Here is a 26907-nt window from a genome sequence, read left to right as displayed (position 1 = left end):
AGTCTACAGTTTAAATAAGCCCTTGTGAAGCCCTTATTTACAATCGTAATAAACATGGCTTACCGGATCCCATAGGGAAAATGACAGCTTCCAGCATTACATCGTCTTGTTAGAATGTGTCATACCTCAAGCAGCAAGAGACTGCAAACTGTTCCCCCAACTGAAGTTAATTGCTCTCAACAGTCCTGTGTGGAACAGCCATGGATTTTAGTTACGGTTGCTAAAATCATTTTCCTCATACAAACAGAATTCTTCATCTCTTTTCTGTTTCTGAGTAAATAGTACGTACCAGCACTATTTGAAAATAACAAACTCTTGATTGAATAATGAAAAACTACAGTTAAACACTAAAAAACTCTAAGCCATCTCCGTGGAGATGTTGCCTGTACAACGGCAAAGAGAATGACTGGGGTAGGCGGAGCCTAGGAGGGATCATGTGACCAGCTTTGCTGGGCTCTTTGCCATTTCCTGTTGGGGAAGAGAATATCCCACAAGTAAGGATGACGCCGTGGACCGGACACACCTATGTTGGAGAAAAATCTCTTTGCAGGAGGTCTCAACTTGAAACCAATTCTGTACCCTTCTGAAACAATGCTCTGAATCCAAAGATTGTGAACAGAATTGATCCAAATTTCCTTGAAAAAACGTAACCTGCCCCCTACCAGCTGAGCTGGAATGAGGGCCGCACCTTCATGTGGACTTAGAAGCAGGCTTTGCCTTTCTAGCTGGCTTGGATTTATTCCAGACTGGAGATGGTCTCCAAACTGAAACTGCTCCTGAGGATGAAGGATCAGGCTTTTGTTCTTTGTTGAAACGAAAGGAACGAAAACGATTATTAGCCCTGTTTTTACCTTTAGATTTTTTATCCTGTGGTAAAAAAGTTCCTTTCCCACCAGTAACAGTTGAAATAATGGAATCCAACTGAGAACCAAATAATTTGTTACCCTGGAAAGAAATGGAAAGTAAAGTTGATTTAGAAGCCATATCAGCATTCCAAGTTTTAAGCCATAAAGCTCTTCTAGCTAAAATAGCTAGAGACATAAACCTGACATCAACTCTGATAATATCAAAAATGGCATCACAGATAAAATTATTAGCATGCTGAAGAAGAATAATAATATCATAAGAATCACGATGTGTTACTTGTTGCGCTAAAGTTTCCAACCAAAAAGTTGAAGCTGCAGCAACATCAGCCAAAGATATAGCAGGTCTAAGAAGATTACCTGAACACAGATAAGCTTTTCTTAGAAAGGACTCAATTTTCCTATCTAGAGGATCCTTAAACGAAGTACCATCTGACGTAGGAATAGTAGTACGTTTAGCAAGGGTAGAAATAGCCCCATCAACTTTAGGGATCTTGTCCCAAAATTCTAATCTGTCAGACGGCACAGGATATAATTGCTTAAAACGTTTAGAAGGAGTAAATGAATTACCCAAATTATCCCATTCTTTGGAAATTACTGCAGAAATAGCATTAGGAACAGGAAAAACTTCTGGAATAACCACAGGAGCTTTAAATACCTTATCTAAACGTTTAGAATTAGTATCAAGAGGACCAGAATCCTCTATTTCTAAAGCAATTAGTACTTCTTTAAGTAAAGAACGAATAAATTCCATTTAAAATAAATATGAAGATTTATCAGCATCAACCTCTGAGACAGAATCCTCTGAACCAGAGGAATCATCAGAATCAGAATGATGATGTTCAGTTAAAAATTCATCTGTAGGGAGAGAAGTTTTAAAAGATTTTTTATGTTTACTAGAAGGAGAAATAACAGACATAGCCTTCTTTATGGATTCAGAAACAAAATCTCTTATATTATCAGGAACATTCTGCACCTTAGATGTTGAAGGAACTGCAACAGGCAATGGTACTTTACTAAAGGAAATATTATCTGCTTTAACAAGTTTGTCATGACAATCAATACAAACAACAGCTGGAGGAATAGCTACCAAAAGTTTACAGCAGATACACTTAGCTTTGGTAGATTCAGCACTTGACAGCGATTTTCCTGTAGTATCTTCTGACTCAGATGCAACGTGAGACATCTTGCAATATGTAAGAGAAAAAACAACATATATAAAGCAAAATTGATCAAATTCCTTAAATGACAGTTTCAGGAATGGGAAAAAATGCCAAAGAACAAGCTTCTAGCAACCAGAAGCAATAAAAAATGAGACTTAAATAATGTGGAGACAAAAGTGACGCCCATATTTTTTCGCGCCAAATAAGACGCCCACATTATTTGGCGCCTAAATGCTTTTTGGCGCCAAAAATGACGCCACATCCGGAACGCCGACATTTTTGGCGCAAAATAACGTCAAAAAATGACGCAACTCCCGGCGACACGTATGACGCCGGAAACGGAAATAGAATTTTTGCGCCAAAAAAGTCCGCGCCAAGAATGACGCAATAAAATGAAGCATTTTCAGCCCCCGCGAACCTAACAGCCCACAGGGAAAAAGTCAAATTTTAAGGTAAGAAAAATGTTAAATTAAAATGCATTATCCCAAATATGAAACTGACTGTCTGAAAATAAGGAAAGTTGAACATTCTGAGTCAAGGCAAATAAATGTTTGAATACATATATTTAGAACTTTATAAACAAAAGTGCCCAACCATAGCTAGGAGTGTCACAGAAAATAAGACTTACTTACCCCAGGACACTCATCTACATATAGCAGATAGCCAAACCAGTACTGAAACGAGAATCAGCAGAGGTAATGGTATATATAAGAGTATATCGTCGATCTGAAAAGGGAGGTAAGAGATGAATCTCTACGACCGATAACAGAGAACCTATGAAATAGACCCCTTAGAAGGAGATCACTGCATTCAAATAGGCAATACTCTCCTCACATCCCTCTGACATTCACTGCACGCTGAGAGGAAAACCGGGCTCCAACTTGCTGCGGAGCGCATATCAACGTAGAATCTAGCACAAACTTACTTCACCACCTCCATCGGAGGCAAAGTTTGTAAAACTGAATTGTGGGTGTGGTGAGGGGTGTATTTATAGGCATTTTGAGGTTTGGGAAACTTTGCCCCTCCTGGTAGGAATGTATATCCCATACGTCACTAGCTCATGGACTCTTACTAATTACATGAAAGAAACAGTACAACTCCGGTACCATTTGAAAATAATAAACTTTTGATTGAAGATAAACTACATAAATTTACCACATCTCTCTAGCTACTTCCTATCTTGTCGAGAGCTGCAAGAGAATGACTGGTAGTGGCAGTTAGGGGAGGAGCTATATAGACAGCTCTGCTGTGGGTGATCCTCTTGCAGCTTCCTGTTGGGAAGGAGAATATCCCACAAGTAATGGATGATCCGTGGACTGGATACACCTTACAAGAGAAAAAAAAAGTTAAAGCTTGAACAAAAAGGTTTAAAAAAATGTTACGGGTAAACTAGGGGGGCTCTGATGATGAGTTTATGGAACCAAGGGGAAGTGGCTGGAAAAAAAGTTTGAACGACTTGATCTAGCAAATTAGAGCTTTTATGTCCTTTTAAAGCTCTAAGAGACACAAAGACAACAAACTCAGAAAAGTAACTGATAAGAGTACATTGAATAATGAGTGTCTTGAGAGAAAAAGTATTTGAAGCAGACAGGTAAAGCAGAGGAGATTTGTTAGGCGTTTATATTATTTTAAGAGTAAAATACAGTCAAAACTGCTGCAGGAACATCCCTACATATGGGCTTGTGTCTATCCTTCCACCCCCTCTCTGAGAGGTTGATTTTTGTTGCTGCCTCTTGTTTACACTTGATTTTCTATAGTTAATACTGCAGTAGTGAAATGTTTGCATAGGCAGTTTCAACAAAAAAAAAAATGATGCTTACCTGATAAATTATTTTCTTTCCTGGCATGGAGAGTCCACAAACCCATTCAATTACTGTTATAAAATTCACCACCTGGCCACCAAGAGGAGGGAAAGAGCACCCCAGCCAGAGCTTAAGTATCCTCCCACTACCCATACTCCCACAGTCATTCAGCCGAGGGAATAAAGGAAGGTAGGAGAACACCAGGGTATATAGGTGCCTGGAATTTATAAAAAATAAATTCCGCTTTAAATACTTACAGGGCGGGTTGTGGACTCTCCATGCCAGGAAAAAAAAAAAATTATCAGGAAAGCATTAATTGTGTTTTCTTTCCAATGGCATGGAGAGTCCACAAATCCATTTAATTACTGTTGGAGAAACCTATACCCAAGCCAGAGAGGGCACAGAATGGATAGGGAGGGAAAATAAAAAAGGTGGGCGGACCTAAACTGAAGGCACCACCGCTTGAAGAACATTTCTCCCCCAAAAAAGCCTCAGCTGAGAAAAACATCAAATTTGTAAAATTTAGAAAAGGTATGTAAAGAGGACCAAGTAGCCACATTACAGATTTGTTCCATGTATGTTTCATTTTTAAAAAGGCCAGGATGAAGAACAGCACGAGTAGAATGAACCGTTATCCTCTCAGGGGGCTGCTGCCCAGCTTCCTCATAAGCCAAACGAATGATACTCCTTAGCCAAAAAGAGAGCAGCTGCAGTAGCTTTTTGACCCTTACGCTTAACAGCGTACGCCACGAACAAAGTAGAAGACTGCCTAAAATCCTTTGTAGCCTGGAGAGAGGACATTAAGGCACGTACCACATCCAGGTTGTGAAGAAAACGTTCATTCTGAGAAGGATTGGGACAAAAATAGGGAACTATGATCTCCTGATTAATATTAAGATCAGAAACCACCTTAAAGAAAAAAGAAAAAATTTAGTACGAAGAGCGGCATTATCCGCATGGAAAATAAGATAAGGCGGGTCACACTGTAAGGCGGATAATTCAGAAACTCTTCTAGCAGACGCAATAGCCAACAAAAATAAAACTTTCCAAGATAAAAAGTTTAATATCTACAGAATACATAGGCTCAAACTGAGCCTCTTGAAGAACACATAGAACCTAATTAAAGGGACATGAAACCCAAACATTTTATTTCATGATTCAGATAGAGAATATAATTTTAAACAACTTTCCATTTTACTTCTATTATTTCATTTGCTTCCTTCTCTTGTTATCCTGTACTAAAAATGTTTACCTAGGCAAGATCATGAGCGGTAGAGAACCTAGGTTCTAACTGTTGATTGGTGGCTGAATATATATTTTGATTGTGATTGGCTCACCCATGTGTTCAGTTAGAAACCAGAAGTGCATTGCTGCTCCTTCAACAAATGATACCAAGAGAATGAAACAAATTAGATAATAGAAGTAAATTAGAACGTTGTTTAAAATTGTATTCTCTATCTGAAACATGAATGAAAAAAATTGGGTTTCATGTCCCTTTAGGGCTCCACAGAGGAGCAACACATTTAAACACAGGCCTGATTCTGACCAGGGTCTGAACAAAGGACTGAACATCAGGAAGATTGGCTAACTTCTTGTTTAGCAAAACTGAAAGGGCAGAGATCTGGCTCTTTAGAGAACTAGCAGATAAACCTTTCTTCAAACCATCATGGAGAAACAGAATTCGAGGAACTCTCAGCTTATGCCAAGGGAAACCTTGAGACTCGCACCATAAGAGATAGGTGGCAAGACCTTATGATATATCAGACGAGTGACGGGTTTACAAGCCTGGATCAGAGTGTCAATATCCCTATCTGAGAAAACCCTTTTAGAGAGGACTAAGCGTTCAATCTCCACGCAGTAAGCCTCAGAGAATCTACATTTTGATGAAGAAACTGACCTTGAAGAAGGTGGTTCTTCCTCAGTAGTAACTTCCACTGAGCGGAGGACGACATCCCCACATGATCTGCAAACCAAGCCCTGCGAGGCCAGGCAGGAGCAGTTAGGATCACTGAGGCTCGCTACTGTTTGATGCGGGCTATGACTCTGGGTGGGAAAACACACAAACTTGAGACTTAACTCCCATGGAACTGTTAACGAGTCTACCAGCACTGCCTGAGGGTCCCTCGATCTGGAACCATAACTGGGCAACTTGGTACTAAGGCCATGAGATCTATTTCCGAAACAACCCACCTAAGGGTGATCTCCAAGAATACCTCTGGATGAAGAGCCCACACTCCTGGATGGAACGACTGTCTGCTCAGATAGTCGGCTTCCCAATTGTCTACTCCCGGGATGTGACTGGCCAAAAGGTGAAAATTGTGAGACTCCGCCCACTGAAGGATGTGAGAGACCTCCTTTAAAGCCAGGGAACTCAGAGTTCCACCCTGATGATTGAAATAAGCCACCAATGTTATGTTTTAATCTGTTAAACCGGACAGAACTCAGTTGAGGCCACACTACAAGAGCATTGAAAATAGTTTTCAATTCCAGAATGTTTATTGGGAGAACAGATTTCTCCGGCAACCAGGACCCCTGAGCTCTTAAGGAACCACAAACTGCTACCCTGTCTGAGAGGCTGGCATCTGTAGTCACAATTTACCAAGATTGTCTCAAGAAGCACATGCCTTGTGACAGATGATCCTGATAGAGCCACCAAGAGAGATTCTCTTGTATGATTGTCTAGGACAATTCTCTGAGATAGATCCAAATGATCATCGTTCCATTGTCTGAGCATAGATAGTTGAAGAGGTCTCAGATGGAAGTGAGCAAAAGGAATAATGTCCATGGTAGCTAAAATGAGACCAATTACTTCCATACACTGTGCCACTGAAGGACGTGCAGAGTAATAAAGGGAGGAAAGGGTTGATAAAAGTCTGGATTTTCTCAAATCTGTCAGGAAGATATTCATGGAGACCGAATCTATGATTGTCCCTAGAAAGCAAACCCTGGTATTTGGAACTAGAGAACTCTTGTCCAGGTTTATCTTCCACCAGTGACAGCGAAGAAGATACAGAGTCCGTGTGAGATCTTGCCAAATTAAAGCCTGGAGCGTGAACCAAGATATCGTCCAGGTATGGAGCCATAGCGATTCCTTTAGTCCTTGCTACCACTAAAAGAGCCCCCAAAACCTTCATAAAGATCCTAGGAGCTGTAGCCAGACCAAATGAAAGGGCTACAAATTGAAAATGTTGGCTAGAAAGGCAAACCACAGGAATTTAAAGTGTTCCTAGTTGATAGGAACATGAAGGTATGCATCCTTCAGTTCTATAGTGGTCATATGGAACTAATGGAAGAATGGTTTCCATTTTGAAGGATGGAACCTTGAGAAACTTATTGAGAGACTTTAGATCCAGAATAGGGCAAAAAGATCCCTCCTTTTTTGGAACAACGAAAAAGATTGAATAAACTGCTAGGCCCTGTTTCCGAGGAGGGACCAGAAAACAATTACTCCCAGGAGAGATAGGTCATTTACACAATTTAAGAATGCCTCTTTTCACTGGGTTTGAAGAGAGTCTTGATTGGAGAAACCTGCCTCTTGGAGGACAAGACTTGAAACCTATTCTGTAACTTTGGGAGACCACTTCCACAGGATCTGGAATGTCTGGGAAAAAGGACAGTCTGCCCCCTACATGATCCGATCCCCTTCATGCTGACATGTTGTCAGAGAAAGGCTAATTAGACTGTTAATTCTTGTTCCAAGGCTGATTAGGCTTCCAGGAGTTCTTGGGTCCATTTTTTTTAGAAGATTTTTGTCCTTTGAAGTTGAGAAAGGAGGATCCCTTAAATAAGTTAAAGGCACTTACCTTAGAGCCTCTACTGTGTGGTAGACACAGCACTTCCAGGTCTGACAGCTTCATCCAGACTTCTGACAAGGACCTGAAGTAGAAGGAAATCAGTATAAGCTTAACACTGGTTGCCAAGTGGGGATCTGAGCAAACAATTGCTAGGAGGAGAACAGATAAGTTATCTCAGTCATTCTAGCAGCTAATAGCTACCAATACTCTTATTAAGAGTTTTACATGGATAAAGCATAAAACCAGTCCTATATTGAAGGGAAACTACCCATAAAAGGACACATTTTATTAAGAGCACTATCTTCACCTCTTTCATAGTTACAGAGGCAAAGAATGACTGGGGGAGTATGGGTAGTGGGAGGATACTTAAAGGGCCATAATACCCAAAATGTTTAAACACTTGAAAGTGATGCAGCATAGCTGTAAAGCTGACTAGAAAATATCTCCTGAACAACTCTATGTAAAAAAGAAAACAGAATTTATGTTTACCTGATAAATTACTTTCTCCAACGGTGTGTCCGGTCCACGGCGTCATCCTTACTTGTGGGATATTCTCTTCCCCAACAGGAAATGGCAAAGAGCCCAGCAAAGCTGGTCACATGATCCCTCCTAGGCTCCGCCTACCCCAGTCATTCGACCGACGTTAAGGAGGAATATTTGCATAGGAGAAACCATATGGTACCGTGGTGACTGTAGTTAAAGAAAATAAATTATCAGACCTGATTAAAAAAAAAACCAGGGCGGGCCGTGGACCGGACACACCGTTGGAGAAAGTAATTTATCAGGTAAACATAAATTCTGTTTTCTCCAACATAGGTGTGTCCGGTCCACGGCGTCATCCTTACTTGTGGGAACCAATACCAAAGCTTTAGGACACGGATGAAGGGAGGGAGCAAATCAGGTCACCTAAATGGAAGGCACCACGGCTTGCAAAACCTTTCTCCCAAAAATAGCCTCAGAAGAAGCAAAAGTATCAAACTTGTAAAATTTGGTAAAAGTGTGCAGTGAAGACCAAGTCGCTGCCCTACATATCTGATCAACAGAAGCCTCGTTCTTGAAGGCCCATGTGGAAGCCACAGCCCTAGTGGAATGAGCCGTGATTCTTTCGGGAGGCTGCCGTCCGGCAGTCTCGTAAGCCAATCTGATGATGCTTTTAATCCAAAAAGAGAGAGAGGTAGAAGTTGCTTTTTGACCTCTCCTTTTACCGGAATAAACAACAAACAAGGAAGATGTTTGTCTAAAATCCTTTGTAGCATCTAAATAGAATTTTAGAGCGCGAACAACATCCAGATTGTGCAACAAACGTTCCTTCTTTGACACTGGTTTCGGACACAGAGAAGGTACGATAATCTCCTGGTTAATGTTTTTGTTAGAAACAACTTTTGGAAGAAAACCAGGTTTAGTACGTAAAACCACCTTATCTGCATGGAACACCAGATAAGGAGGAGAACACTGCAGAGCAGATAATTCTGAAACTCTTCTAGCAGAAGAAATCGCAACTAAAAACAAAACTTTCCAAGATAATAACTTAATATCAACGGAATGTAGGGGTTCAAACGGAACCCCCTGAAGAACTGAAAGAACTAAGTTGAGACTCCAAGGAGGAGTCAAAGGTTTGTAAACAGGCTTAATTCTAACCAGAGCCTGAACAAAGGCTTGCACATCTGGCACAGCTGCCAGCTTTTTGTGAAGTAACACAGACAAGGCAGAAATCTGTCCCTTCAGGGAACTAGCCGATAATCCTTTTTCCAATCCTTCTTGAAGGAAGGATAGAATCTTAGGAATCTTAACCTTGTCCCAAGGGAATCCTTTAGATTCACACCAACAGATATATTTTTTCCAAATTTTGTGGTAAATCTTTCTAGTTACAGGCTTTCTGGCCTGAACAAGAGTATCGATAACAGAATCTGAGAACCCTCGCTTCGATAAGATCAAGCGTTCAATCTCCAAGCAGTCAGCTGGAGTGAAACCAGATTCGGATGTTCGAACGGACCCTGAACAAGAAGGTCTCGTCTCAAAGGTAGCTTCCAAGGTGGAGCCGATGACATATTCACCAGATCTGCATACCAAGTCCTGCGTGGCCACGCAGGAGCTATCAAGATCACCGACGCCCTCTCCTGATTGATCCTGGCTACCAGCCTGGGGATGAGAGGAAACGGCGGGAACACATAAGCTAGTTTGAAGGTCCAAAGTGCTACTAGTGCATCCACTAGAGCCGCCTTGGGATCCCTGGATCTGGACCCGTAGCAAGGAACTTTGAAGTTCTGACGAGAGGCCATCAGATCCATGTCTGGAATGCCCCACAGCTGAGTGACTTGGGCAAAGATTTCCGGATGGAGTTCCCACTCCCCCGGATGCAATGTCTGACGACTCAGAAAATCCGCTTCCCAATTTTCCACTCCTGGGATGTGGATAGCAGACAGGTGGCAGGAGTGAGACTCCGCCCATAGAATGATTTTGGTCACTTCTTCCATCGCTAGGGAACTCCTTGTTCCCCCCTGATGGTTGATGTACGCAACAGTTGTCATGTTGTCTGATTGAAACCGTATGAACTTGGCCCTCGCTAGCTGAGGCCAAGCCTTGAGAGCATTGAATATCGCTCTCAGTTCCAGAATATTTATCGGTAGAAGAGATTCTTCCCGAGACCAAAGACCCTGAGCTTTCAGGGATCCCCAGACCGCGCCCCAGCCCATCAGACTGGCGTCGGTCGTGACGATGACCCACTCCGGTCTGCGGAATGTCATCCCTTGTGACAGGTTGTCCAGGGACAGCCACCAACGGAGTGAGTCTCTGGTCCTCTGATTTACTTGTATCTTTGGAGACAAGTCTGTATAGTCCCCATTCCACTGACTGAGCATGCACAGTTGTAATGGTCTTAGATGAATGCGCGCAAAAGGAACTATGTCCATTGCCGCTACCATCAAACCGATCACTTCCATGCACTGCGCTATGGAAGGAAGAGGAACGGAATGAAGTATCCGACAAGAGTCTAGAAGTTTTGTTTTTCTGGCCTCTGTCAGAAAAATCCTCATTTCTAAGGAGTCTATTATTGTTCCCAAGAAGGGAACCCTTGTTGACGGAGATAGAGAACTCTTTTCCACGTTCACTTTCCATCCGTGAGATCTGAGAAAGGCCAGGACAATGTCCGTGTGAGCCTTTGCTTGAGGAAGGGACGACGCTTGAATCAGAATGTCGTCCAAGTAAGGTACTACAGCAATGCCCCTTGGTCTTAGCACAGCTAGAAGGGACCCTAGTACCTTTGTGAAAATCCTTGGAGCAGTGGCTAATCCGAAAGGAAGCGCCACGAACTGGTAATGCTTGTCCAGGAATGCGAACCTTAGGAACCGATGATGTTCCTTGTGGATAGGAATATGTAGATACGCATCCTTTAAATCCACTGTGGTCATGAATTGACCTTCCTGGATGGAAGGAAGAATAGTTCGAATGGTTTCCATCTTGAACGATGGAACCTTGAGAAACTTGTTTAAGATCTTGAGATCTAAGATTGGTCTGAACGTTCCCTCTTTTTTGGGAACTATGAACAGATTGGAGTAGAACCCCATCCCTTGTTCTCTTAATGGAACAGGATGAATCACTCCCATTCTTAACAGGTCTTCTACACAATGTAAGAATGCCTGTCGTTTTATGTGGTCTGAAGACAACTGAGACCTGTGGAACCTCCCCCTTGGGGGAAGTCCCTTGAATTCCAGAAGATAACCTTGGGAGACTATTTCTAGCGCCCAAGGATCCAGAACATCTCTTGCCCAAGCCTGAGCGAAGAGAGAGAGTCTGCCCCCCACCAGATCCGGTCCCGGATCGGGGGCCAACATTTCATGCTGTCTTGGTAGCAGTGGCAGGTTTCTTGGCCTGCTTTCCCTTGTTCCAGCCTTGCATTGGTCTCCAAGCTGGCTTGGCTTGAGAAGTATTACCCTCTTGCTTAGAGGACGTAGCACCTTGGGCTGGTCCGTTTCTACGAAAGGGACGAAAATTAGGTTTATTTTTTGCCTTGAAAGGCCGATCCTGAGGAAGGGCGTGGCCCTTACCCCCAGTGATATCAGAGATAATCTCTTTCAAGTCAGGGCCAAACAGCGTTTTCCCCTTGAAAGGAATGTTAAGTAGCTTGTTCTTGGAAGACGCATCAGCCGACCAAGATTTCAACCAAAGCGCTCTGCGCGCCACAATAGCAAACCCAGAATTCTTAGCCGCTAACCTAGCCAATTGCAAAGTGGCGTCTAGGGTGAAAGAATTAGCCAATTTGAGAGCATTGATTCTGTCCATAATCTCCTCATAAGGAGGAGAATCACTGTCGACCGCCTTTATCAGCTCATCGAACCAGAAACATGCGGCTGTAGCGACAGGGACAATGCATGAAATTGGTTGTAGAAGGTAACCCTGCTGAACAAACATCTTTTTAAGCAAACCTTCTAATTTTTTATCCATAGGATCTTTGAAAGCACAACTATCCTCTATGGGTATAGTGGTGCGTTTGTTTAAAGTGGAAACCGCTCCCTCGACCTTGGGGACTGTCTGCCATAAGTCCTTTCTGGGGTCGACCATAGGAAACAATTTTTTAAATATGGGGGGAGGGACGAAAGGAATACCGGGCCTTTCCCATTCTTTATTAACAATGTCCGCCACCCGCTTGGGTATAGGAAAAGCTTCTGGGAGCCCCGGCACCTCTAGGAACTTGTCCATTTTACATAGTTTCTCTGGGATGACCAACTTGTCACAATCATCCAGAGTGGATAATACCTCCTTAAGCAGAATGCGGAGATGTTCCAACTTAAATTTAAATGTAATCACATCAGGTTCAGCTTGTTGAGAAATGTTCCCTGAATCAGTAATTTCTCCCTCAGACAAAACCTCCCTGGCCCCATCAGACTGGGTTAGGGGCCCTTCAGAAATATTATTATCAGCGTCGTCATGCTCTTCAGTATCTAAAACAGAGCAGTCGCGCTTACGCTGATAAGTGTTCATTTTGGCTAAAATGTTTTTGACAGAATTATCCATTACAGCCGTTAATTGTTGCATAGTAAGGAGTATTGGCGCGCTAGATGTACTAGGGGCCTCCTGAGTGGGCAAGACTCGTGTAGACGAAGGAGGGAATGATGCAGTACCATGCTTACTCCCCTCACTTGAGGAATCATCTTGGGCATCATTGTCATTGTCACATAAATCACATTTATTTAAATGAATAGGAATTCTGGCTTCCCCACATTCAGAACACAGTCTATCTGGTAGTTCAGACATGTTAAACAGGCATAAACTTGATAACAAGGTACAAAAAACGTTTTAAAATAAAACCGTTACTGTCCCTTTAAATTTTAAACTGAACACACTTTATTACTGCAATTGCGAAAAAACATGAAGGAATTGTTCAAAATTCACCAAATTTTCACCACAGTGTCTTAAAGCCTTAAAAGTATTGCACACCAAATTTGGAAGCTTTAACCCTTAAAATAACGGAACCGGAGCCGTTTTGAACTTTAACCCCTTTACAGTCCCTGGTATCTGCTTTGCTGAGACCCAACCAAGCCCAAAGGGGAATACGATACCAAATGACGCCTTCAGAAAGTCTTTTCTAAGTATCAGAGCTCCTCTCACATGCGACTGCATGCCATGCCTCTCAAAAACAAGTGCGCAACACCGGCGCGAAAATGAGGCTCTGCCTATGCTTTGGGAAAGCCCCTAAAGAATAAGGAGTCTAAAACAGTGCCTGCCGATATTATTATATCAAAATACCCAGATAAAATGATTCCTCAAGGCTAAATATGTATTTAATAATGAATCGATTTAGCCCAGAAAAAGTCTACAGTCTTAATAAGCCCTTGTGAAGCCCTTATTTACGATCATAATAAACATGGCTTACCGGATCCCATAGGGAAAATGACAGCTTCCAGCATTACATCGTCTTGTTAGAATGTGTCATACCTCAAGCAGCAAGAGACTGCTCACTGTTCCCCCAACTGAAGTTAATTGCTCTCAACAGTCCTGTGTGGAACAGCCATGGATTTTAGTGACGGTTGCTAAAATCATTTTCCTCATACAAACAGAATTCTTCATCACTTTTCTGTTTCTGAGTAAATAGTACATACCAGCACTATTTCAAAATAACAAACTCTTGATTGAATAATAACAACTACAGTTAAACACTAAAAAACTCTAAGCCATCTCCGTGGAGATGTTGCCTGTACAACGGCAAAGAAAATGACTGGGGTAGGCGGAGCCTAGGAGGGATCATGTGACCAGCTTTGCTGGGCTCTTTGCCATTTCCTGTTGGGGAAGAGAATATCCCACAAGTAAGGATGACGCCGTGGACCGGACACACCTATGTTGGAGAAAGATATTTTACCTCAAAAGTTCCTCAGTAGCCACCTCCCATTGTAAAGGATTTCTAAGCAGCGTTTTAGTGTGTCTGTCCTGGGACAGCTGAAAAGATGAGCCTTGTGAACTCTCATATTATTTCACCAATCAGGTAAAGGAAGCTTACTATTAAATCTCATGAGAGTTAAGTCAAATCTCATGAGATCACAGTAAGAGTTCATGACCTCAGCACTGCTGATGCTGATTGGCTGCTGTTCATTTCTTCATTTTTTTTTTTATTGTTACCTGCAGCTGGGAGCAGGTGAAGTATAACTTTTTACACAGAACTTACTCTGCAGAGCTGAGGAGATGGTGAGGTAAAATATCTTCCTTTTTTACATAGTGATGCTCAGGTGATATTTTCCTGTCAGCTTTTTACAGTTATACTGAATCAGTTTCAAGTGATTTAGCATATGAGTATTATGTCCCTTTAAGCTCTGGCTGGGGTGTTCTTTGCCTCCTCCTGGTGGCCAGGAGATTAATTTCCCAACAGTAATTGAATGGATTCATGGACTCTCATGCCATAGGAAATAAATACATGTAGTTATTTGTCAACAGTTTAAAGTGACATGAAACCCACATTTTTTCTTTCATGATTCAGATAGAGAATACAATTTTAAAAAAAGTTTTAAATTTACTTCTATTATAAAATTTGCCTAGTTTTTAGGCTATCCTTTGTTTAAGAGATATCTAGATAAATAGCGTGCAAATGTCTGGAGCGCTACATGACAGGAAATAGTGCTGTCATCTAGTGCTCTTGCTAATGTATAACATTCTTGCAAAACTGCTGCCATATAGTGCTGCAAACGCCTTCCTGCTTTTCAACAAAGGATAACAAGAAAACAAATACATTTTGATAATAGAAGTAAATTGGAATATTTTTTTTAAAATTGTATGCTCTATCTAAATTATGAAAGAAAAATGTTGGGTTTTATGTCCCTTTAATATAATCCAGCAAATAAAATTAATCATTGGGAACACGTTAAAAGGGATAAAATGTAACCTGATAATACCCCGTAAAGTTAGGACTTTGAAACGGAGTTAGAGATATCCCGTTACCTTGTGGTAGTAATATGCTAACAAAAGCAAATGCAATACCTCTCCTAGTAGCGAATTTCTCATTTGTTCTCTCAAGTCCCGCAAAGTGGATTTTATATGAGAAACTTCCATAGAAGAGTCTGAGATATCTTTCCCCATTTTCAGAAGCATTTCTCGGGCCTCACATTTAGTGTTCTGCAATTCCTCCTGCAGCTCGTCATATTCCCTCCTGCATAACAAGGATTTTCAGGATACATACATAAATAAATGGGGAACAGCAAAGAAACAGTGGAACAATCAATGTGACATACAGTACTGTAGCACATTTTGTATAATATAACCAGGGGCAAGTCTTAATACAGTAAAGTAATATGTGATTTAGAACCAAGCCAACAAAGATTTAATAGCCAATAATGCTGTTTCCTTAATGTTTTTTTTTAATAAAAAAAATGATGCTTGCCTGATAAATGCTTTTCTTTCGAATGATGATAGACCATAGAGCTCCATAACATGTGGGACATAATTCCCGCCATTAGTAGGCGGCCAAGAACCCATACAAGAGCTTAAATCATTCCCACCTCTCCTCAGTTTAACGCATAGCCTATATAGGGTCTATAGAGGTGGAAAATAGAAATGGAGACCAGAAAAAAAAATGAAACCGGCAGGGCCTATGGACTATCATCATTCTGAAAGAAAAACAATTTATGCTTACCTGATAAATGTATTTATCTTGTGGTGTATCCAGTCCATGGATCATCCATTACTTGTGGGATATTCTCCTTCCCAACAGGAAGTTGCAAGAGGATCACCCACAGCAGAGCTGCTATATAGCTCCTCCCCTAACTGCCATATCCAGTCATTCGACCGAAACTAGCCGAGAAAGGAGAAACCATAGGGTGCAGTGGTGACTGTAGTTTAAAATTTAGACCTGCCTTAATAGGACAGGGCGGGCCGTGGACTGGATATACCACAAGAGAAATAAATTTATCAGGTAAGCATAAATTATGTTTTCTCTTGTTAGGTGTATCCAGTCCACGGATCATCCATTACTTGTGGGATACCAATACCAAAGCTAAAGTACACGGATGATGGGAGGGACAAGGCAGGTACTTAAACGGAAGGGACCACTGCCTGTAGAACCTTTCTCCCAAAAATAGCCTCTGAAGAAGCAAAAGTATCAAATTTGTAAAATTTTGAAAAGGTATGAAGCGAAGACCAAGTCGCCGCTTTGCAAATCTGTTCAACAGAAGCCTCATTTTTAAAGGCCCAGGTAGAAGCCACAGCTCTAGTAGAATGAGCTGTAATCCTTTCAGGGGGCTGCTGTCCAGCAGTCTCATAGGCTAAGCGTATTACGCTCCGAAGCCAAAAAGAAAGAGAGGTTGCCGAAGCCTTTTGACCTCTCCTCTGTCCAGAGTAAACAACAAACAGGGAAGATGTTTGACGAAAATCTTTAGTCGCTTGTAAGTAAAACTTTAAAGCACGGACTACGTCCAAATTATGTAAAGACGTTCCTTCTTTGAAGAAGGATTAGGACCCAATGATGGAACAACAATCTCTTGACTGATATTCTTGTTGGAAACTACCTTAGGTAAAAACCCAGGTTTTGTACGCAGAACTACTTTATCTGTATGGAAAATCAGATAAGGAGAATCACATTGTAAAGCTGATAACTCAGAGACTCTACGAGCCGAGGAAATAGTCATCAAAAACAGAACTTTCCAAGATAAGTTTGATATCAATGGAATGAAGGGGTTCAAACGGAACTCCTTGAAGAACCTTAAGAACCAAGTTTAAACTCCATGGAGGAGCAACAGGTTTAAACACAGGCTTAATTCTAACCAAAGCCTGACAAAATGCCTGGACGTCTGGAACCTCTGCCAGACGCTTGTACAAAAGGATAGACAGAGCAGAAATCTGTCCCTTTAAAGAACTAGCTGATAATCCTTTATCTAAACCCTCTTGGAGAAAGGACACTATCCTAGGAATCCTAACCTTACTCCATGAGTAATTCTTGGATTCACACCAATGAAGATATTTGCGCCATACCTTATGGTAGATTTTCCTGGTTACAGGCTTTCGTGCCTGTATTAAGGTATCAATGACTGACTCGGAGAAGCCACGCCTTGATAAAATCAAGCGTTCAATCTCCAGGCAGTCAGTCTCAGAGAAATTAGATTTGGATGATTGAAAGGACCTTGTAGTAGAAGGTATTGTCTCAGAGGCAGAGGCCAAGGTGGAAAGGATGACATGTCCACCAGGTTTGCATACCAGGTCCTGCGTGGCCACGCAGGCGCGATCAAGATCACCAATGCTCTCTCCTGTTTGATTTTGGCAATCAGTCGAGGGAGCAGAGGAAACGGTGGAAACACATAAGCCAGGTTGAAGAACCACGGTGCTGCTAGAGCATCTATCAGCGTCGCTTCTGGGTCCCTGGACCTGGATCCGTAACAAGGAAGCTTGGCGTTCTGGCGAGACGCCATGAGATCCAATTCTGGTGTGCCCCAACGATGAACCAATTGAGCAAACACCTCCGGATGGCGTTCCCACTCCCCCGGATGAAAAGTCTGATGACTTAGAAAATCCGCCTCCCAGTTCTCTACACCTGGGATATGGATCGCTGATAGATGGCAAGAGCGAGTCTCTGCCCAGCAAATTATCTTGGAGACTTCTAACATCGCTAGGGAGCTCCTGGTCCCCCCTTGATGGTTGATGTAAGCCACAGTCGTGATGTTGTCCGACTGAAATCTGATGAACCTCAGGGTTGCTAACTGAGGCCAAGCTAGAAGAGCATTGAATATTGCTCGTAACTCCAGAATATTTATTGGGAGGAGCTTCTCCACCTGAGTCCACAATCCCTGAGCCTTCAGGGAATTCCAGACTGCACCCCAACCTAGAAGGCTGGCATCTGTTGTTACAATTGTCCAATCTGGCCTGCGAAAGGTCATACCTTTGGACAGATGGACCCGAGATAGCCACCAGAGAAGAGAATCTCTGGTCTCTTGATCCAGATTTAGCAGAGGGGACAAATCTGTGTAATCCCCATTCCACTGACTGAGCATGCATAATTGCAGCGGTCTGAGATGTAGGCGCGCAAATGGCACTATGTCCATCGCCGCTACCATTAAGCCGATCACTTCCATGCACTGAGCCACCGAAGGGCGCGGAATGTAGTGAAGAACACGGCAGGAATTTAGAAGCTTTGATAAACTGGACTCCGTCAGGTAAATTTTCATTTCTACAGAATCTATCAGAGTTCCTAGGAAGGAAACCCTTGTGAGGGGTGATAGAGAACTCTTTCCCTCATTCACTTTCCACCCATGCGACCTCAGAAATGCCAACACTATGTCCGTATGAGATTTGGCAATTTGGAAGTTTGACGCCTGTATCAGGATGTCGTCTAGATAAGGGGCCACTGCTATGCCCCGTGGTCTTAGGACCGCCAGAAGAGACCCCAGAACCTTTGTAAAAATTCTTGGGGCTGTAGCTAACCCGAAGGGAAGAGCCACAAACTGGTAATGCCTGTCTAGAAAGGCAAACCTTAGGAACCGATGATGATCTTTGTGAATCGGTATGTGAAGGTAAGCATCCTTCAAATCCACTGTGGTCATGTACTGACCCTCCTGGATCATAGGTAGGATTGTCCGAATAGTTTCCATTTTGAACGATGGAACTCTGAGGAATTTGTTTAAGATCTTTAGATCCAAAATTGGTCTGAAGGTTCCCTCTTTTTTGGGAACCACAAACAGATTTGAATAAAATCCCTGTCCTTGTTCCATCTGTGGAACTGGATGGATCACTCCCATTATTAGGAGGTCTTGCACACAGCGTAAGAATGCCTCTTTCTTTATCTGGTTTACAGATAATCTCGAAAGGTGAAATCTCCCTTGTGGGGGGGAAGCTTTGAAGTCCAGAAGATATCCCTGAGATATGATCTCCAACGCCCAGGGATCCTGAACATCTCTTGCCCACGCCTGGGCGAAGAGAGAAAGTCTGCCCCCTACTAGATCCGTTGCCGGATAGGGGGCCGTTCCTTCATGCTGTCTTAGAGGCAGCAGCAGGCTTTCTGGCCTGCTTGCCTTTGCTCCAGGCCTGGTTAGATTTCCAGACCGGCTTGGAATGCGCAAAAGTTCCCTCTTGTTTTGTAGCAGAGGAAGTTGATGCTGCACCTGCCTTGAAGTTTCGAAAGGCAGGAAAATTAGACTGTTTGGCCCTTGATTTGGCCCTGTCCTGAGGAAGGGTATGACCCTTACCTCCAGTAATGTCAGCAATAATTTCCTTCAAACCAGGCTCGAATAGGGTCTGCCCCTTGAAGGGAATGTTAAGTAATTTAGACTTTGAAGTCACGTCAGCTGACCAAGATTTAAGCCATAGCGTCCTACACGCCTGGATGGCGAATCCAGAATACTTAGCCGTTAGTTTAGTCAAATGAACAATGACATCAGAAACAAAAGAATTAGCTAGCTTAAGTGTTCTAAGCTTGTCAAGTATTTCAGTCAATGGAGTAGCTGTCTGAAAGGCCTCTTCCAGAGACTCAAACCAGAATGCTGCAGCAGTGACGGGAGCAATGCATGCAAGGGGCTGCAGGATAAAACCTTGTTGAATAAACATTTTCTTAAGGTAACCTAATTTTTTATCCATTGGATCTGAAAAAGCACAACTGTCCTCGACAGGGATAGTGGTACGCTTTGCTAAAGTAGAAACTGCTCCCTCCACCTTAGGGACCGTCTGCCATAAGTCCCGTGTGGTGGCGTCTATTGGAAACATTTTTCTAAAAATAGGAAGGGGGGAAAACGGCACACCGGGTCTGTCCCACTCCTTAGTAATAATTTCTGTAAACCTTTTAGGTATTGGAAAAAAACGTCAGTACACACCGGCACCGCATAGTATTTATCCAGTCTACACAATTTCTCTGGCACTGCAATTGTGTCACAGTCATTCAGAGCAGCTAAAACCTCTCCAAGCAACACCCGGAGGTTCTCAACCTTAAATTTAAAAGTAGACATATCTGAATCAGGTTTCCCCGAGTCAGAGACGTCACCCACAGATTGAAGCTCTTCCTCAGCTTCTGCATATTGTGACGCAGTATCAGACATGGGCCTTAAAACATCTGCACGCTCTGTATTACGTCTAATCCCAGAGCTATCGCGCTTTCCTCAGAATTCAGGCAGTCTGGCTAATACCGCTGACAGGGTATTATCCATAATTGCCGCCATGTCCTGCAAAGTAATCGCTATGGGCGTCTTTGATGTACTTGGCGCCATTTTAGCGTGAGTCCCTTGAGCGGGAGTCAAAGGGTCCGACACGTGGGGAGAGTTGGTCGGCATAACTTCCCCCTCGTCAGAATCCTCTGGTGATAATTCTTTTAAAGATAACAGCTGATCTTTATTGTTTAAAGTGAAATCAATACATTTAGTACACATTCTCCTATGGGGTTCCACCATGGCTTTTAAACATAATGAACAAGGAGTTTCCTCTATGTCAGACATGTTTATACAGACTAGCAATGAGACTAGCAAGCTTGGAAAACACTTTAAATCAAGTTAACAAGCAATGTAAAAAAAAAAAAACGTTACTGTGCCTTTAAGAGAAACAAATTTTGCCAAAATTTGAAATAACAGTGAAAAAACATAATTTATGCTTACCTGATAAATTCCTTTCTCCTGTAGTGTAGTCAGTCCACGGGTCATCATTACTTATGGGATATTAACTCCTCCCCAACAGGAAGTGCAAGAGGATCACCCAAGCAGAGCTGCTATATAGCTCCTCCCCTCTACGTCACACCCAGTCATTCGACCGAGAACCAAACGAGAAAGGAGAAACTATAGGGTGCAGTGGTGACTGGAGTATAATTTAAAAATTTAGACCTGCCTTAAAAAACAGGGCGGGCCGTGGACTGACTACACTACAGGAGAAAGGAATTTATCAGGTAAGCATAAATTATGTTTTCTCCTGTTAAGTGTAGTCAGTCCACGGGTCATCATTACTTATGGGATACCAATACCAAAGCTAAGTACACGGATGACGGGAGGGACAGGCAGGATCTCTATACGGAAGGAACCACTACCTGAAGAACCTTTCTCCCAAAAACAGCCTCCGAAGAAGCAAAAGTGTCAAATTTGTAAAATTTGGAAAAAGTATGAAGAGAAGACCAAGTTGCAGCCTTGCAAATCTGTTCAACAGAGGCCTCGTTCTTAAAGGCCCAAGTGGAAGCCACAGCTCTAGTAGAATGAGCTGTAATCCTTTCAGGAGGTTGCTGTCCAGCAGTCTCATAGGCTAAGCGTATTATGCTACGAAGCCAAAAGGATAGAGAGGTAGCAGATGCTTTTTGACCTCTCCTCTATCCAGAATAAACGACAAACAGGGAAGAAGTTTGGCGAAAATCTTTAGTTGCCTGTAAATAAAATTTTAGGGCACGGACTACATCTAGATTGTGCAGAAGTCGTTCCTTCTTTGAAGAAGGGTTAGGACACAATGAAGGAACAACAATCTCTTGATTGATATTCTTGTTAGTGACTACCTTAGGTAAGAACCCAGGTTTAGTACGCAGAACTACCTTATCTGAATGAAAAATCAGATACGGAGAATCACAATGTAAGGCTGATAACTCATAGACTCTACGAGCCAAGGAAATAGCCATTAAAAACAGAACTTTCCAAGATAACAGCTTGATATCAATGGAATGAAGGGGTTCAAACGGAACACCCTGTAAAACGTTAAGAACTAAGTTTAAGCTCCACGGTGGAGCTACAGTCTTAAACACAGGCTTAATTCTAGCCAAAGCCTGACAAAAAGCCTGAACGTCTGGAACTTCTGACAGACGTTTGTGTAGAAGGATGGGCAGAGCTGAGATCTGTCCCTTTAAAGAACTTGCAGATAAACCCTTTTCTAAACCTTCTTGTAGAAAAGACAATATCCTAGGAATCCTAACCTTACTCCATGAGTAACCCTTGGATTCGCACCAGTGTAAGTATTTACGCCATATCTTATGGTAAATCTTCCTGGTAACAGGTTTCCTAGCCTGTATTAAGGTATCAATTACTGGCTCCGAAAATCCACGCTTTGATAAAATTAAGCGTTCAATTTCCATGCAGTCAGCTTCAGAGAAGTTAGGTTTTGATGTTTGAAAGGACCCTGAATTAGAAGGTCCTGTCTCAGAGGCAGAGACCAAGGTGGACAGGATGACATGTCCACTAGATCTGCATACCAGGTCCTGCGTGGCCACGCAGGCGCTATTAGAATCACTGATGCTTTCTCCTGTTTGATCCTGGCAATCAAACGAGGAAGCATCGGGAAGGGTGGAAACACATAAGCCATCCTGAAGGTCCAAGGTGCTGTCAAGGCATCTATCAGGACCGCTCCCGGGTCCCTGGACCTGGACCCGTAACGAGTTCCATATCTGGTTTGCCCCAACGTCAAAGTATTTGGGCAAAGACCTCCGGATGAAGTTCCCACTCCCCCGGATGAAAAGTCTGGCGACTTAGGAAATCCGCCTCCCAGTTCTCCACTCCTGGGATGTGGATCGCTGACAGGTGGCAAGAGTGAGACTCTGCCCAGCGAATTATCTTTGATACTTCCATCATCGCTAAGGAACTTCTTGTCCCCCCCTGATGGTTGATGTAAGCCACAGTCGTGATGTTGTCCGACTGAAACCTGATGAACCTCAGAGTTGCTAACTGAGGCCAAGCCAGAAGGGCATTCAGAACTGCTCTCAATTCCAGAATGTGTATTGGAAGGAGACTCTCCTCTTGAGTCCATGATCCCTGAGCCTTCAGGGAATTCCAGACAGCGCCCCAACCTAGTAGGCTGGCATCTGTAGTTACAATTGTCCAGTCTGGCCTGCTGAAGGGCATCCCCCTGGACAGATGTGGCCGAGAAAGCCACCATAGAAGAGAATCTCTGGTCTCTTGATCCAGATTCAGCGTAGGGGACAAATCTGAGTAATCCCCATTCCACTGACTTAGCATGCACAATTGCAGCGGTCTGAGGTGCAGGCGTGCAAAAGGAACTATGTCCATTGCCGCTACCATTAAGCCGATTACCTCCATGCATTGAGCCACTGACGGGTGTTGAATGGAATGAAGGGCACGGCAAGCATTTAGAAGCTTTGTTAACCTGTCCTCTGTCAGGTAAATTTTCATTTCTACAGAATCAATAAGAGTCCCCAAGAAGGGAACTCTTGTGAGTGGTAAGAGAGAACTCTTCTCCTCGTTTACTTTCCACCCATGCGACCTTAGAAATGCCAGTACTAACTCTGTATGAGACTTGGCAGTTTGAAAGCTTGACGCTTGTATCAGAATGTCGTCTAGGTACGGAGCTACCGAAATTCCTTGCGGTCTTAGTACCGCCAGAAGAGAGCCCAGAACCTTTGTAAAGATTCTTGGAGCCGTAGCCAACCCGAAGGGAAGAGCTACAAACTGGTAATGCCTGTCTAGGAAGGCAAACCTTAGATACCGGAAATGCTCTCTGTGAATCGGTATGTGAAGGTAAGCATCCTTTAAATCCACTGTGGTCATGTACTGACCCTCTTTGGATCATGGGTAAGATTGTCCGAATAGTTTCCATCTTGAATGATGGAACTCTTAGGAATTTGTTTAGGATCTTTAAATCCAATATTGGTCTGAAGGTTCCCTCTTTTTTGGGAACCACAAACAGATTTGAGTAAAACCCTTGTCCGTGTTCCGACCGCGGAACTGGGTGGATCACTCCCATTAGTAAAAGGTCTTGTACACAGCGTAGAAACGCCTCTTTCTTTATCTGGTTTGTTGACAACCTTGAAAGGTGAAATCTCCCTTGTGGAGGAGAAGCTTTGAAGTCCAGAAGATATCCCTGAGATATGATCTCCAACGCCCAGGGATCCTGGACATCTCTTGCCCAAGCCTGGGCGAAGAGAGTCTGCCCCCCACTAGATCCGTTTCCGGATCGGGGGCCCTCACTTCATGCTGTCTTAGGGGCAGCAGCAGGTTTTCTGGCCTGCTTGCCCTTGTTCCAGGCCTGGTTAGGTTTCCAGCCCTGTCTGTAGCGAGCAACAGCTCCTTCCTGTTTTGGAGCAGAGGAAGTTGAAGCTGCTCCTGCCTTGAAGTTACGAAAGGCACGAAAATTAGACTGTCTAGCCCTGGGTTTGGCTCTGTCTTGAGGCAGGGCATGGCCTTTACCTCCCGTAATATCAGCGATAATTTCTTTCAAACCGGGCCCGAATAAAGTCTGCCCCTTGAAAGGTATGTTAAGTAATTTCGATTTAGAAGTTACATCAGCTGACCAGGATTTTAGCCACAGCGCTCTGCGTGCCTGAATGGCGAATCCGGAATTCTTAGCCGTAAGTTTAGTTAAATGTACTACGGCATCAGAAATAAATGAATTAGCTAGCTTAAGGGTTTTAAGCTTGTGTGAAATCTCATCTAATGTCGCTGAGTCAAGGGTCTCTTCCAGAGACTCAAACCAAAATGCTGCCGCAGCCGTGACAGGCGCAATGCATGCAAGGGGTTGTAATATAAAACCTTGTTGAACAAACATTTTCTTAAGGTAACCCTCTAACTTTTTATCCATTGGATCTGAAAAGGCACAGCTATCCTCCACCGGGATAGTGGTACGCTTAGCTAAAGTAGAAACTGCTCCTTCCACCTTAGGGACCGTCTGCCATAAGTCCCGTGTGGTGGCGTCTATTGGAAACATTTTTCTGAATATAGGAGGGGGTGAGAAAGGCACACCGGGTCTATCCCACTCCTTAGTAATAATTTCAGTAAGTCTCTTAGGTATAGGAAAAACGTCAGTACTCGTCGGTACCGCAAAATATTTATCCAACCTACACATTTTCTCTGGGATTGCAACTGTGTTACAATCATTCAGAGCCGCTAACACCTCCCCTAGCAATACACGGAGGTTTTCCAGCTTAAACTTAAAATTTGAAATGTCTGAATCCAGTTTATTTGGATCAGATCCGTCACCCGCAGAATGAAGCTCTCTGTCCTCATGCTCTGCCAATTGTGACGCAGTATCAGACATGGCCCTAGCATTATCAGTATACTCTGTTCTCATCCCAGAGTGATCTCGTTTACCTCTAAGTTCTGGCAATTTAGACAAAACTTCAGTCATAACATTAGCCATGTCTTGTAGAGTGATTTGTAATGGCCGCCCTGATGTACTTGGCGTTACAATATCACGCACCTCCTGAGCGGGAGATGCAGGTACTGACACGTGAGGCAAGTTAGTCGGCATAACTTTCCCCTCGTTGTCTGGTGAATGTTGCTTAACATGTACAGATTGACTTTTATTTAAAGTAGCATCAATGCAATTAGTACATAAATTTCTATTGGGCTCCACCTTGGCTTTTGAACATATTGCACAAAGAGATTCCTCTGTGTCAGACATGTTTAAACAAACTAGCAATTAGACTAGCAAGCTTTGAAATACTTTTCAACTAAATTTACAAGCAATATGTAAAAACGTTACTGTGCCTTTAAGAAGCACACAAAAAACTGTCACAGTTGAATAACAATGAACCGGATTAGTTATAGAAACCAAATTTAGCAAAGGATTGCACTCATTAGCAATGGATGATTAACCCTTAATATAACAATTGAAAATATAAGCGTTTTTATCACAGTCAAGCACAGTCTCACAGGTCTGCTGTGAGTGATTACCTCCCTCAAAACTAGTTTTGAAGACCCCTGAGCTCTGTGGAGACGTCCTGGATCATGCAGGGAGAAAAGGACAGACTGTGACTGAATTTCTGATGCGTAGTAAAAGCGCCCAAATAGGCCCCTCCCACTCACACTACAACAGTGAGGGAAGCTCAGTAAACTGTTTTAATTTAAAACAAACGACAGCCATGTGGAAAATAAAGCCCAAAACAATTTTCACCAAGTACCTCAGATAATTAAACGATTTAACATGCCAGTAAACGTTTAAAATCTAATATATGAAATGTCATTAAAAAGCCTGCTGCTAGTCGCTCACACTGCAAGTTAGGCTAAAAATTATATGCATACAGTATTTTCCCAGTGAAGTGCCATTCCCCAGAAATACTTAAGTGTAAACATATATACATATCAGCCTGATACCAGTTGCTACTACTGCATTTAAGGCTGTACTTACATTATATCAGTATTAGCAGTATTTTCTCAGTCAATTCCATTCCTTAGAAAATAATATACTGCAACATACCTCTTTGCAGGTGAACCTGCCCGCTGTCCCCTGATCTGAAGTTACCTTACTCCTCAGAATGGCCGAGAACAGCAAACGGATCTTAGTTACGTCCGCTAAGATCATATACAAAAACTCAGGTAGATTCTTCTTCAAATTCTGCCTGAGAAGGAAACAACACACTCCGGTGCCGTTTAAAATAACAAACTTTTGATTGAAGATATAAAAAAACAGAATTTATGCTTACCTGATAAATTACTTTCTCCAACGGTGTGTCCGGTCCACGGCGTCATCCTTACTTGTGGGATATTCTCTTCCCCAACAGGAAATGGCAAAGAGCCCAGCAAAGCTGGTCATATGATCCCTCCTAGGCCCCGCCTACCCCAGTCATTCGACCGACGTACAGGAGGAAATATGCATAGGAGAAACCATATGATACCGTGGTGACTGTAGTTAGAGAAAATAATTCATCAGACCTGATTAAAAAAACCAGGGCGGGCCGTGGACCGGACACACCGTTGGAGAAAGTAATTTATCAGGTAAGCATAAATTCTGTTTTCTCCAACATAGGTGTGTCCGGTCCACGGCGTCATCCTTACTTGTGGGAACCAATACCAAAGCTTTAGGACACGGATGAAGGGAGGGAGCAAATCAGGTCACCTAAATGGAAGGCACCACGGCTTGCAAAACCTTTCTCCCAAAAATAGCCTCCGAAGAAGCAAAAGTATCAAATTTGTAAAATTTA

At 42.8% G+C, this 26907-nt stretch overlaps 1 protein-coding gene across 1 annotated transcript in view; it reads right to left on the bottom strand.

Annotated features, from left to right (window-relative positions):
• The window catches only part of SPAG5 (sperm associated antigen 5), a 424869-nt gene that overhangs the window by 234636 nt on the left and 163326 nt on the right, over window positions 1-26907 (bottom strand). Inside the window, exon 17 of the mRNA XM_053705229.1 lies at window positions 15084-15252. Within this exon, the coding sequence (XP_053561204.1) occupies window positions 15084-15252 (169 nt within the window). The remainder of the gene's footprint in view (window positions 1-15083; window positions 15253-26907) is intronic.

The sequence above is a fragment of the Bombina bombina genome, chromosome 3 (assembly GCF_027579735.1).
Source record: "Bombina bombina isolate aBomBom1 chromosome 3, aBomBom1.pri, whole genome shotgun sequence".
Lineage (NCBI taxonomy): Eukaryota > Metazoa > Chordata > Amphibia > Anura > Bombinatoridae > Bombina > Bombina bombina.
This window is presented reverse-complemented; position numbering and strand designations above follow the sequence as displayed.